This window comes from Brassica oleracea, chromosome C2 (genome assembly GCF_000695525.1).
Source record: "Brassica oleracea var. oleracea cultivar TO1000 chromosome C2, BOL, whole genome shotgun sequence".
In the NCBI taxonomy this organism is placed as follows: domain Eukaryota; kingdom Viridiplantae; phylum Streptophyta; class Magnoliopsida; order Brassicales; family Brassicaceae; genus Brassica; species Brassica oleracea.
The window spans coordinates 46700990-46713826 of NC_027749.1; the positions used below are offsets into that span (position 1 = coordinate 46700990).

The 12837-nt window shown below is 37.9% G+C and overlaps 1 protein-coding gene and 1 long non-coding RNA gene across 13 annotated transcripts in view; both read right to left on the reverse strand.

Moving 5' to 3' along the window:
- Positions 1–6289, reverse strand: part of LOC106326835 — an 8440-nt gene extending 2151 nt beyond the window's left edge. The window contains exons 1-2 of one of the 2 annotated variants that reach the window (XR_001267337.1): positions 5764–6289; positions 3332–3420 (exon numbers count right to left, since the gene is read on the reverse strand). This is a non-coding gene — a long non-coding RNA (uncharacterized LOC106326835). Of the gene's footprint in view, positions 1–3331; positions 3438–5763 lie in introns of both variants that reach the window. The other variant, XR_001267336.1, reaches the window with a different exon arrangement.
- A 336-nt stretch (positions 6290–6625) lies between these two features.
- Positions 6626–10551, reverse strand: LOC106326833. 11 transcript variants are annotated; one of them, XM_013764776.1, is made up of 10 exons: positions 10522–10551; positions 10254–10424; positions 10105–10147; positions 9592–9635; positions 8641–9458; positions 8457–8568; positions 7665–8355; positions 7458–7576; positions 7270–7388; positions 6627–7188 (listed from the first exon to the last, which is right to left on the reverse strand). In XM_013764776.1, the coding sequence occupies exons 5-10, from the start codon at positions 8896–8898 to the stop codon at positions 6787–6789; spliced, it is 1701 nt and encodes a 566-aa protein (XP_013620230.1). In that variant the 5' UTR covers positions 8899–9458; positions 9592–9635; positions 10105–10147; positions 10254–10424; positions 10522–10551; the 3' UTR covers positions 6627–6786. The 11 variants fall into 11 exon arrangements, with proteins under 11 accessions (XP_013620231.1, XP_013620230.1, XP_013620223.1 ...); XM_013764769.1 differs by having other exon boundaries at positions 9868–10147; XM_013764772.1 differs by having other exon boundaries at positions 9868–10147; positions 10217–10424.
- Positions 10552–12837: the final 2286 nt, after the last annotated feature.

Consider the following 12837-nt stretch of genomic DNA (forward strand, 5'->3'; position numbering starts at 1 on the left):
TGGCAAGACCGGATTAGCCATCCTAGTCTAAACTTGATGCAAAGATTGATATTGAGAAGGCACAAAGAGTTATCCCATAAGATCTCACGTTGTGAAACATGTACACAAAGGGAAACTCATTAGGCTTTATTGTCCTACATCACGAAATTATAGTATGTTCATGAAGGGGAGGGAGGATAAACCCGTGATACATGATCAATACTACAAATTCGTGAACCATGGTCTATGACCATGATATAAACGGCTTGGCCGTGCAGTCCATTACCTATAAGGATCGGACATCCATCCTAAAGCTTACGGACATCATGGATTTGCATGTATATAAAGTGAAAATATATCAGGCCATATAAGTGAGCATAGATATTCCCATCTCAGATTGCTATAAGCTGGTAAAGAGTAAAGAATGATAAGAAACAGAATGGTATCAACCATCATTGTCTTGGCAAAGATCCTCGGATTAGAATTATAGACGTCCAAAGAAAGAAAAGATTATACATAGCTAGCTAATCGAGATGCCAGACACTGACCCGAAAAGAAAAGAAAAGAATGACTAAGTCATAACCAGCTTAGCACCAAATGAAATCTGATGTCCTAGAAAGAGACACGGTCAAGTTGCCACAGAATCTGTACAAGATAGACCAAAGTGTTCCATAAGATAAGGAACCTCAGAAAGAAAAAGAGAAAGGTGCATAGAATACAAATCCGAGGTCATAAGGAAACCAGACCAGACATTGAAAAAAGGCTGCGCAGCTAAACATCTAAGGTACCAAACCATGTAGTTTGGGACGCCAAGCTACTAGGTAACAAAGGTCCTGGATAATGAAATCTCAAATCGATTAGATCATGTCTGGAACAAAATGGAACCATATATACGTGTCGACACATAAAGATATATTTGTACATAAGAGAGTAGCACTTGAACATAAAAATATAAACGAGGATCAGAACCCACGAAAGAGGATTCATAAAGATTAAAAATTAGATTGAAAAGATAAACGTGGGGTTTAAAGTATCTATAAAGAAGAGATAGGCGTATTGGCCATACATACATATAAAGAAACGCCATATGATATAAACCAGTGAAATAGATGGGTCTTGTGGGGGAAAAGAAACCGTGAGATATGGTACATGATCACGAGGTCTAAAGGTGTTCATGTTTCCTACTAACAGCATACAATCATAGCTTGTTACACAAGGATACTCACAGAGACCATGGAACAGATTATAAGGAGATAAACTCATATGTGGTGGATGCTGCTACACAATTTCGAAATTGACAAAAGTCCGGTCATAAGAAAGAAATTAGATTGACATATAATGATGTAGTAAGCAGCATATGGATCACTGGATAAAGAACAACATTGTTCCTAAGTTGTTCATGGAGTGAAACAAAGCAGCTGCATATATATTATATAAAGGAATTGTATAAGGACAATCCAATTCAGTTCTTTACAAAAGAAATTCGAAATTTCCTTGCGTTTAAATTATATTAAACCTAAAAGAGGTTAGTAGACTAATACATGTTATCTATTAAATCTGTAACACTAGCATGGACCGACTAGATTGTAGTACGGGCAAGTAGAAACGAAAGATCAGCCATCAGGTTGCAATCCGACATCAGATCCCTTAAGTAAGGATCCAGCATAGTAGAACAGTTTGCTGCTGCTGTATAAGGCATCTACTTCCACAAGACTCTGTCATGAGGCTGAGAGGAGATGTTTAATCTATTCTTCTCAATCGGATACAAATGTGTTATAGTCCATAAGCTCGTGTAGTCGAGGTCCATGACCTAATAATATATATTCATTGTCTGATATGATCCACAGCAACAGAGGTCATGAGACGACATCAATATAAGGATAGGACTGCAATGAAAAACGAATATGGCATTGCCTTAGGCAATAGAGATCGATGACCACATGTGAGATTCATGAGTGTATTTGGCCACAGTGCCATAGTTAGATAAGATTGTAAAATTCATTACAACAATGATCATTGATCAAGTCATGATCTTGGACACTCATGAGACAAGTTATGAACATGTATAAAAGAAGTCTATGACTCAACATGGATCGATCAGATTAGTGCATAGTCGATGGTAGTATAGAGAAAACTCATACAGTCCGTTACCTATCAATCAACATTTTAACATCGTCATAGGCGGCTAATAGCCAAAGAGAGTATTCGTGAGGATGTTTTTGGTCGAGGACCATAGTCCTACATGTCTGACCAAAGTGTAGAGTGGTCGACAGCAAAGGTTCATTTCTTGACCATGTACACACGATGTCAGAAGACATGAGAAAAGACCGGAAAGATCAAAGTGGTCCAATTACGGTTCAGTAATAAACTTGGCCGATTTGATTACTCCCTTCCTGCACGTCCAGGAAAGATCACACTTCTGATGCGTAGACTAAAGAACCTACACTGAGGTTCACATCAGGGGGAGTAGTACGTGTTGTACTCTTTTTCCTTCATCATGGTTTTGTCTCACTGGGTTTTCCTGATAAGGTTTTAATGAGGCAACATGAAGCGTATTACAATCCTGTATGGTTATGGCATCCAAGGGGGAGTGTTATAAATCAAGTGATGAATGTCCATAACCGGCCCGGTCCATAACCGGTCCAAACCCTAGAAGAAAGAGACATAGCCGAAATCCTAGAGAGAGGAGCGAGAGAGGCGACCACAAGCTTTAGAGAAAAGGAAACCCTATTTCATTTTCCTTGTATATGTAATCTTTTCATTTATCTATTTAGTAGTTATCCTAAATCTAGTTGGATTAAGATTTGTACTCTTTCCTTTTATCTTTATCTTGTAAACCTTATATAAATGATCTCTTATTCATTAATGAAATATATAGAATTCTCATTCTTTTACAACATACATTAGTTAATCATTTTTTTTTTGAAAAAGGTTAATCATTATGATATGATCATGGGTAGACCTGAGACGGATCAGATATCCGGGCAATTTTAAGGTATCCGGATCCGGATCCTTATCCGGCGGATCCATAATTTTACTATCCTTATCCGGATCCGGGGTTCTCGGATATCCGGGTGTCGGATATCCTTCTAAAAATTGTTATATCCGGCGGATATCCGGATCCGGATTTGGATCCTTAAAATAAATAAAAAATAATATTAATATATAAAAATATTAAAAATAATTTAAAAAAATAATATATATATATAATGTTTTTAATTATTTCTATGTATAATATTACAAAATTTACATAACATTTATATATACTATTATAAAAATAAAAATATATTAAATAAATTAATTTTTATATATAGATATTTCTATTTTTGAAATAGTTATTAATAAAACTTACGGATCCGGATTGATCCTTGTAGGATTCTTGAGATGTTCTCGATCAGATGCCGAGATAGTTGATGATCACACTTTGAATCTGCTGTCATTCTATTTCGGAAACATATCTATTTCAAGTTTATCTACTTTTTACTTCCAGTCTGTGATAAGTTTCAACTTTCAAGCAATGATTACAAAACATAAGAATAAAAAAAATTCTGATCTGCCCAGTTTATTTTACCAAAACAATGTTTCAACTTTCAAGAAGTGTAATGATATGGGCCAAATCCTACTTTAAGCCCAATACCAAAAGATTACTTTGGCGACAAGTTTTTGGTCACATTAACGACGGTCTCGTGTTTTGCCGGTTTAGGAGTTGAAATAATCCTTTTTACAAAAGGATTAGGTCTAGGTTGTGACTATAAAGAGAGCTTTAACAACAGCAAAGAGAATCCGATTAAAAGAAGAGAGATGAGAGCAATAAGTTAGATAAAGAGAGATCAAGAAAGATTAGCAATTAAGAGAGGTTTTGCTTTGGTTATTATCTTGTGATCTTTATTTTGTTCTCGGGAAACATTATTTCTTTAAGAGTGAATAAGAGATAAGTTTTGGTATCAAGTTTATTCCAAATTCTATAGCACAAGGTTGGGGTTAAAATCCTAACAAGTGGTATCAGAGCATCAGATTTGATTGGAAGTGCTAGCTAGAATTATGGAGCCAACTCTAGGAAATTTGAGATGGAGAAATTTGATGGCAAAGGTGATTTTGGGATGTGGAAGTATAAGCTGATGGGTCAGCTAGAGATCCAGGGTCTACTTTCGGTTCTTAAGGAAGACTTTATGGTCTTGACAGAATCTGGAAGAGAAGTAGAAGGGTCCAAGATGCAAAGGTTGATCAAAAGAAAGCTGACAAGGATCTTAGAGTAAGAAGTCTATTGGGAACGTGTTTAAGTGATTTTATTCTAAGGAAGATTATGCATGAAACAACTGCATTGGGGATGTGGAAGGCCCTTGAAAAGAATTATCAAACGAAGTCGCTACCCAACAAAATCTATTTGAAGAAACAATTCTCTTGCTACAAGATGGAAGAGGACAAGACGATAGAAGAAAGCGTAGATATCTTTCTGAAGCTAATCGCAGACTTGGAGAGTCTCAAAGTTACCATATCACATGAAGATCAAGCGATTCAACTATTGTCGGGACTTCCAGAAGCGTATGAACCATTGGTTCACACACTTCAATACGGAACTGGGAAAGAAACGCTTACCGTAAACGAAGTTGTAACTTCATCTTATTCCAAAGAAGCAGAACTTAAGCAGAAAGGATTACTTAACAAAAGCAAAACAAATTCGGAGGGTTTATGTAGAGTCACGTAGAAAAACTCAGAAGAGGTCAGGGAACGGTAATGGAAGCTCCAATAACTGGAGAGGGAGATCTAAAAGCAGAGGAAAGTTCCAGTCGAATCAGAGATCTGATGAGAACAACACGGGTTGTTTTATTTGTGGAAAAAAAGACCATTGGAAACGAGAATGTCCTGAAAGAAGGAGACGTCCAAATTCTGCAAATTTTACAAAAGAGCCTGAGCAGCCACTAGTGTTAACCGTTAGCAATCAAGATACAGTCAAGGAATGGATCATGGATTCAGGTTGTTCATTCCATAGTACACATGACAAAGAAGTCTTGTTTGATTTCAAGGAGTACGAAGGAGGAAGTGCATTGATGGCTAACAACACTCAAGGTAGCATCAAAGGAATGGGGAAGATTCGGATTCGAAATTCAGATGGTTCTAAAGTGATACTCAAGGATGTTAAATACATGCCAGACGTGAGTAGGAATCTGATTTCTTATGGGATGTTAGAAAAATCAGGTTAAAGGTATAGAGGAAGCTGCTTCAAGGTTCAATTTTACAAACGTAAGAAGAAAGTAATTTCAGGAAAATACAAAGACGGGTTATACTTCCTTCAAGGAACGGTAGTGAAGAGTAAAGTGGATACTCCTAAAGCTGACAAGGAAGTTAAACGAAAGAAGTTAAAGGTGTCTTTCAGTGAGAGTTTAATTCAGGGACCAAGTCCATATGGTTTTAGGACGGAAACGACTTCAGCTCGAGGTGGAGATTCGTTTTCAGCAGAGAAATACGAATCAAGTAAAGAAGCTGAGAATGGGCATGCTCTAGATGATTATTGTCTTTCAAATAATGAAGAAAAGAGTAATGATAAAACATCATCAAAGGAGAATCAAAGGCTTGATGGATTCAAGAAGGATTCAGAGTTTTGCATTGAAAGTTTCACAAACTCAGATTATGCAACAAACGATGAGGAAGCATCGGCTACAGGGTTTATGTTCAAAGTTAGCGATGCAGAAACCAAGTGTATCATTACCACACTAAAAAGGGAAGATGTATCGAACAATACATATACTACGGCTAATCATGTAGAGCGGTTAAAAGAAAACGCACCTGATCAGAAGTTGCAGCTTCGCTGTGAACTTCCCAATGTCCACTAATAGGAGAAAAGTGTCACAGGAAATTTTATTATTGAGACACCTCGCACAAGAAGAAATAATGAGTAAGGGACTACTGTTATTTCTTATCGATAATAAAGAGCTAGTATGGAGCAAGAAAATTTACCTGTGACGGATAAGATGTGATGGATGTTTTAGCTCAAGGTGGAGCAGCTGAAACAAAGGACAATTGCGAATAGGTCTCAAGTATATCGGATGAAGGGTAGAAAGGTTGTTGAAGTGCTAAATGAGAGAACGTCGTAAACACCAAGAGTGGTGAAGGGAGACGAGTATCTCAGGCTAGAAAGGAGTCCTAATGGGGTTGCCAAACAAGGAAGGGGAAGGTTAATGAGAGAACGTCTTAAACACCAGTAATGGTGAAGGAAGATGAGTATCTCAGGTTAAAGGACTACAAGATCGCAGAACAAGCACAAGCGAAGTGATCGTCTTAAACTGCTTAGGAGACTGAAAGTGTGTTCCAAGAAGCCGAAAGAAGACGTGTTATCAGATGCCATAAGTTCACCAGAGAAAGCTGGAAAGATGCCTACAGATATGGAATTGGTCAAAAGTTGTGTTTAAAATGGCGCATGGCGCACCAAGGCGAGACGTGCCGAGCCTTGCGCCTCGCGCCATGGCGCAATATGGCGCTCGCCTTGAAGAACATTTACGTTACGTCATTTTAGTTACGTCTTGTTTTGTTTTGTATTGTAGAAGAAACGTAGAAAACACTTATGCAATGATTGATACACTAAATTTAAATAAGATGCAACTTTATTATTTGAAGATAAGTTAAACCAAAACAAAATTATTCAAAAAGAAAACCCAAAAACAAAGTCTCAAATGTAGAAACCAAAAGATAATATCATAATGAATAACTCAAAACCAATACCTAAAATTCATCTTCAGAAACACCATTATTGTCATCTTCACCATCGTACTCAACATCCTCATACCCAAGGTCATCTTCATCTAAATCTTCTTACAACTCATCTTCTTCATCAACCAATCTCATAGCAGGCGCAGATGATTGCTTCTGGTTTGAGCTAGCAATACCTTTTCCTTTATCTGTTGTAGATGAACTTGCACCTTTTGCTCCAACTCCTCTAGTAGAATAGCTGGGTTCTTCAACACCCATAGCTTGGCTCACATCATTCCATGACAAATCATCATCTCCCCACACCAAATCATCATTATCAGATGAATCTCCATCCATTCTTCCAATCAACCACTCATTGCTGTCATCAATTTCATCCAAAAGAATAGGATCTCTGGTGGCACACACACTTCTCAAGCTTCTGCGTTTTAGAGCTCTGTTGTATTTCACAAAAACCATGTTGTTCAGCCGATGTTGTGCTAGGCGATTTCTCTTCTTTGTATGAAGCTGTTACAAATCAAGTTTAACACTTATAAGTTAAAAAAAATCACTTACAAATATACAATAAAAGTGATTAAAAAGACTTACAAGTTGGAAAACACTCCAATTTCTTTCACAACCAGTAGCACTACAAGTCAGACTAAGGATCTTAACAGCAAAGCTTCTCAAATTTGGAGCAGAAGATCCATAACAAAACCACCATTCAGCTATTAAAAAAAAAAATTGTTAGTATTTATTTAGATCAATTATCTTAAAGTAATTCCAATTTGTGTTACCTGGTGCTTTGATATCTCTTTGCCTAATGGCCATGTCGTGTCCGAAGATACCAGAAGCGTCCTTGAAAGAATCCAACTCTGTCATTATCTTGTCTTGAGTCTCTGTATTTGGAACCAACCTATTAATGAAACACAAACAAAACTATCATCTGAAAATGGTGTACCAACCTATTAATACAAAACAAAAACACAATTTAAAAAACCAACCTAGCAATGCAATTGTACAAGCCCCCTTCCACTTCAGCGCAACGTACATCATCGGGATATTTGTAATGGATTGAAGGGTTTAGGAAATACCCAGCAGCATGCAAAGGATGGTGAAGCTGACACTGCCATCTTTTGTCAATGATCTCAAAGGCTTCTTCGTACTTCTCTTTATTCCACTTGAAATCCCTTTCGATTGTCTCTTTTGCCCTGTCCATGGCTGCATAAATGTATCCCATAGCTGGTTTTTTCTCTCCATCAACCATCCTAAGTACTTTGACAAGAGGAGTCATAATCTTCAGAGCACGTCGAATATTCTTCCAAAAACTCGCTTGCATAAGATACTGTCTAACTTTTCTTGCTCCAGCTTCTTTGGGCCATTTAGACTCACTCCATTCAGCAGAATTGACCATATCCCTTAAAGGCTTCTGCTGTTTGAGAAACTGAGTCATGGTTATGCAAGAAGTAGCAAACCTTGTTATAGCCGGCCTGTGAAGATTTCTTTGCTTTGTGAATTTCCTCATCATGTTCACAAGAGGGACATGGCTGTAGATATATCCATTCATGAACATGCATTTTTTCATTGCACTCTTCAATGCTGGAATTTCTCCAATGTCCTCCAACATTAGATCAATGCAATGTGCAGCACATGGAGTCCAGTAGAGATGAGGTCTTTTTGCTTCAAGCAATTTTCCTGAATTTAAGTATTTTATATTAGTGTTACAAAAAAAATATATCAAAGGTTAAAACAAAGATTGGAAATAAATATTGGTTCAGACTTCAGATTATACATACCAGCTTTTATGTAGTTCTTTGCATTGTCTGTGATGACTTGAACTACATTAGCTTCTCCTATTTCCTCAACCATATCATCTAGCAACTTAAACAACAACGTTGCATCTTTCACCTAAAAAAAATAAAGTGTTAAAACAAAGAAATATAAATTTTGAAAATAAATACTGGTTCAGATCATACGTACCACTTCGGAAACATCTTTTGACTTAATGAAAACAGAACCTTTAGGGGAATTAACTAGGAAGTTGACAATGTCTTTCTTAGCCACTGAATCTCTCCAACCATCAGACATAAGTGAACATCCTTTACTAGCCCACTCCTTCTTGTTATCCTCAATTTGGACAAGAGTGTTCTGCCCTTCTTTATTAAGCAATGGAACCCTTAATTCATACATACTTGGTGGTTTCAATCCTGGTCTATATAGCCCAATTGATTGAATCATCTTGTCAAAACTAGGATAGTTGACTGCATTGAACGCAAGACCAGCATCCAAAAACCACCTAGTTATATCTCCACATACATTTTCCCTTGCCTCCTTATCACAAGCAGCTCCAAGAGTACTCTTTCTATCTTTCCTTCCTTGCAAAACATCAGGAGGAGGAACAGTCACATACCTGTCCAGTGGACCTCTAACTCTCCTCTTCTTAGCATGGACAGACCGTCGCGGCTGACTTTCTTTCCCGCATTCTTCATCATACTCGTCAAGACCTTCTTCTTCTTCTTGGAGAGCGAGCCAAGTTACGAGCAGCTATCTCGTCATCCTTCATCTGCTTGTGTTTGATTAACGCCTCTCTCACATGTGGTGGACATAAAGTACAAGCTTTGGCATTCCTATGATCCCCTCTCAAGTGTTGCTTGAGACGTGAAATTCCAGCGTTGAAGTCTTTCTTACAGAAGATACACTTCCAAGAGTTGGAATTGTTATTCAACATGATCCTATATTTTCTTCCTGGATCAACTTCACGACGTGTAACACTACCCCAGCCTCATCAGACATTAAAACTGTGATCAAAGTAAAAATAAACATACTGATCATAAGTTATTATCCATAACTAGACTGTGATCATTGACCAAAAATGAGACAGAATGAAACAAAAAAGAGAACAAAAAAAAATGCAGAGAATAAAAGACTAACCGTGTGTGTTAACTCCGACCAAAGCAACCGCAGTACGTTCTAATCTGTGACAAAGGAACACTAGAATCTTTAAGAAGAATAAGCATAAACGAGATTCGAAAGAGTAGAGACCAGAGAGTTCTAACCTTAAGCAAAAAACCTTGAGATCTATGTTTATGTTTTACGTAACTTCTCTTTTATAAAGTTAGGGTTCTCATTGTTTTTTAGACGTTTAGGTTTTCCCGACGGTCAAGTTTTTTTTTAAGTCTTAGAGTTTAATTATTAATTAAGGCTTACATGGTTTAGATACGGTTTACGTAAATCTCGCCATGTCGCACGCCTTCGACTTGCTCGCCTTCTCGACAAGGCACCCATGGCGCGCGCCTTACGGAACCCACCCTCGCCTAGGTGGTACGTGGCGACAGAGCCATCGCTTGACTGCGCCTCGCGCCATGGCGCAAAAGGCGAGCGCCATGGCGCAAAAGGCGAGCGCCATTTTAAACACAGGTCAAAAGTCTTAGAGAAGAAAATTACCTTTGAGAAATGGTGGTTAAAGACGACACAGTCTATACAAGGTCTGCAAATTTCACAATACTAGTTAGAAATTTGTGGGAAAATGGAGCTACAACAGAAGCTGGAGAATCACCTCAAGGTATATATAAAATCAGAAGGGATTGATTTACCTGAAAAATACATGGTTGTAGCAAGGAACCGTCTACATCAAAATGTGAAGAAATCCAACGAAGAATAGTTTGGATTGTACAATGTTTAGCTCTTACGAATATGATTGAGTAAAAGGTAAAAGATATTACCAAAGGAAGATACATGGTGGAGAGACGTCTGCATCAAGTGAGCTTGTGATTATTCAATCATAAACAAGTCATAAAGAGTTAACAATAGGAGAAGTTCATTTCAGGAAATCAAAATTAGTCGAAGGGAAAAGGAAGACACCTGTGCAAATTGACGAGTCTGATTCTAAGGGTTGTGATTACAAGGAAAGGACATGACCAGGAAGCCATACGAGGGTGAGCATGAACAGCTACGGTTGAGGCGTTGCAAGCTAACGCCTGAGAAGAGGAAGCGGTGAACAAATCAGAGCATTAACGAGAGAATTTGTCAGCGAGATTCACAAGGGGGATGAATTCACCAGCTGGAGTGGAGAAGAGAAGACGGATCAGTCAGCGGAAACGGCGGGAAAGCTTATCATAACATCATCATATCATCTCATTATATGATAACATGTCATTATATCGTTTCATACATATTTATATCATATATATTAATTCTTACATACATGTCATGCATACAATCAATCATCTTTTCACACAACTTATTACTATTAATCACTAGACTGAATATCTATCTTATCAAAGTTGAAGTAGCATTTTGAATTAACCATTAACTCATCTAAATATTTACAATTCATGCAGCTGTTTTATAGTAACTATCTATTTTTTTTTTCAACTAGAACTTTCATTGAACTTAGAAGAATACATTAGAGGAATACATTTTTGAGATACTAAGCTGACGAGTAACTAGTACTCTCAGGACCTAAAGCTAGCAAGAGCAAACAGCATCTTCTAGAAACATAAGCCAGCAAAATCAACTGATCCTCTGAACCCAAAAAACATAACATGAAACAATTAACTTGAACAAGATAGAGAACCAAGACAAGATCAACCCATAAACATCCTAGCAAATGAACCGTTGAAGAAAGAGGAATGATAGAGAATCATTGAAAGCCGAACTTTATTTGGGGAAGAACCGAGACCGCAACTCACTCTATTGCTTCGGAAATAAACCAGAAGCCATGAGAAGAGAGACACACCATTTAAGCTTCAAACACCCACGGCACAATGATAAAGGCCGACACCCCTCTTCCTTGAAATCAAGCCGGAGAAACCAACTTGAGCCAAAATAAGAACCAATCACCAACATAATCTATTCCGTCGCTACCAAGATCAAGGAAGAGCATAACCCCCAAACCTCAACGGGATCAAAGCCAGAGACGACCGAGAAAAGCACCTGCAGAACTGAGATCGAGGCCCACAAGCAGGAAGGAACTGAAACTCCAGAGACCCGCCATCAGAACCCTAGAAGTTGAAGCAGAGATGGAACTGAGGAACCACGCCACACAGCCAAGCCACCGTCAGAGACCTTAACTGATCTACCAGATCTGAAATTCTAGATCTCGAAAAGCTCTCTAAAGATTATCAAGTCAAACCAAGGACATGCAACTAGACAGAAAAGAAAGAAACACAAGAGCGACACACTGGCCGGACCGGCGGTGGCAAAAGAAGCCAATCCGCCGGCCGGAGACAAGGATTAATTTAGCGGTGGTCTAGAGAGAAAGCAGAGAGACTTATCTAGAGCAGTAACTATCTATTTAAAATTATCATTAATTATCTATCTACCTAAATATTCTCTGACTGATACTCCCTCTGTTCATTTTTTTTTAAGGTAACTTTTACTTTATTAAAAACTGTGTACTCAGTCATATTTTAATAATCTATTTTGTAATTAGTTGAATACCATTAGTTTATAGTTTTAATGATATTTTCTAGACAAAAAGTAATTTTCTTAATATGTGTGTTTCTACCTAAACATCTTGTATTTAGGAACAGAAGGAGTAAAAGTAAAGACTTGTGCTATACGTGATTTACTTTAAACAAGGAAAAAAGTTTGCCAGCTACACGAGGTTTACTATAATATGGTGAAAGCCATCCAAAGTACAAGAATGTGTGAAAACCTACACGATGTTTATGTTAATGCATGCCACATATACGAAGTAACAATTAATATGGGGACAACATCATAAATGGATTAAATTGATTTTAACAAAAGATAATGGGGTCAATTCGTGATTATCAAAAAATCAAATTTAAACCGATTAAATCAAACCCGACCCGACCCGGCCCGACCCGACCCGGCCCGGCCCGACCCGACCCGGCCCGGCCCGACCCGACCTTTATATCCACCCGTGTTCGACTGAAGTAAACGTTCTTCTCTAGGAATCGAAAACTTTAGGGTTCATAAGAGAAAATTTGATTTGTAGCAGAGAAATCTAAACAGAGAAAGAGAAATGAAATTGGGTGGAGGAAACAACAATAAGCAATGGGGCAAGGCAATTCAAGGCAATATGCTTTCTTATTATCAACCAAAGGCGCCTTCTCCGAAATGTCTTTATAAGGTAACTTGTACCTCATCTTCCCCGTGATACCTTTCTGAACCATCTCCTTCGTTACACCTTCAAAGCCTCCTATACCG

What these genes read in the sequence shown, in the direction of transcription:
- LOC106326833 (XM_013764777.1), bottom strand. Translation starts at nt 8,898, where the DNA reads ATGATTCAATCAATTGGGCTATATAGACCAGGATTGAAACCACCAAGT. An exon ending in AAGAGATATCAAAGCACCAG is followed by an intron (nt 7,389 to 7,457) that starts GTAACACAAATT and finishes TTTTTTTAATAG; the next exon opens with CTGAATGGTGGTTTTGTTAT. An exon ending in ATTGGAGTGTTTTCCAACTT is followed by an intron (nt 7,189 to 7,269) that starts GTAAGTCTTTTT and finishes GATTTGTAACAG; the next exon opens with CTTCATACAAAGAAGAGAAA.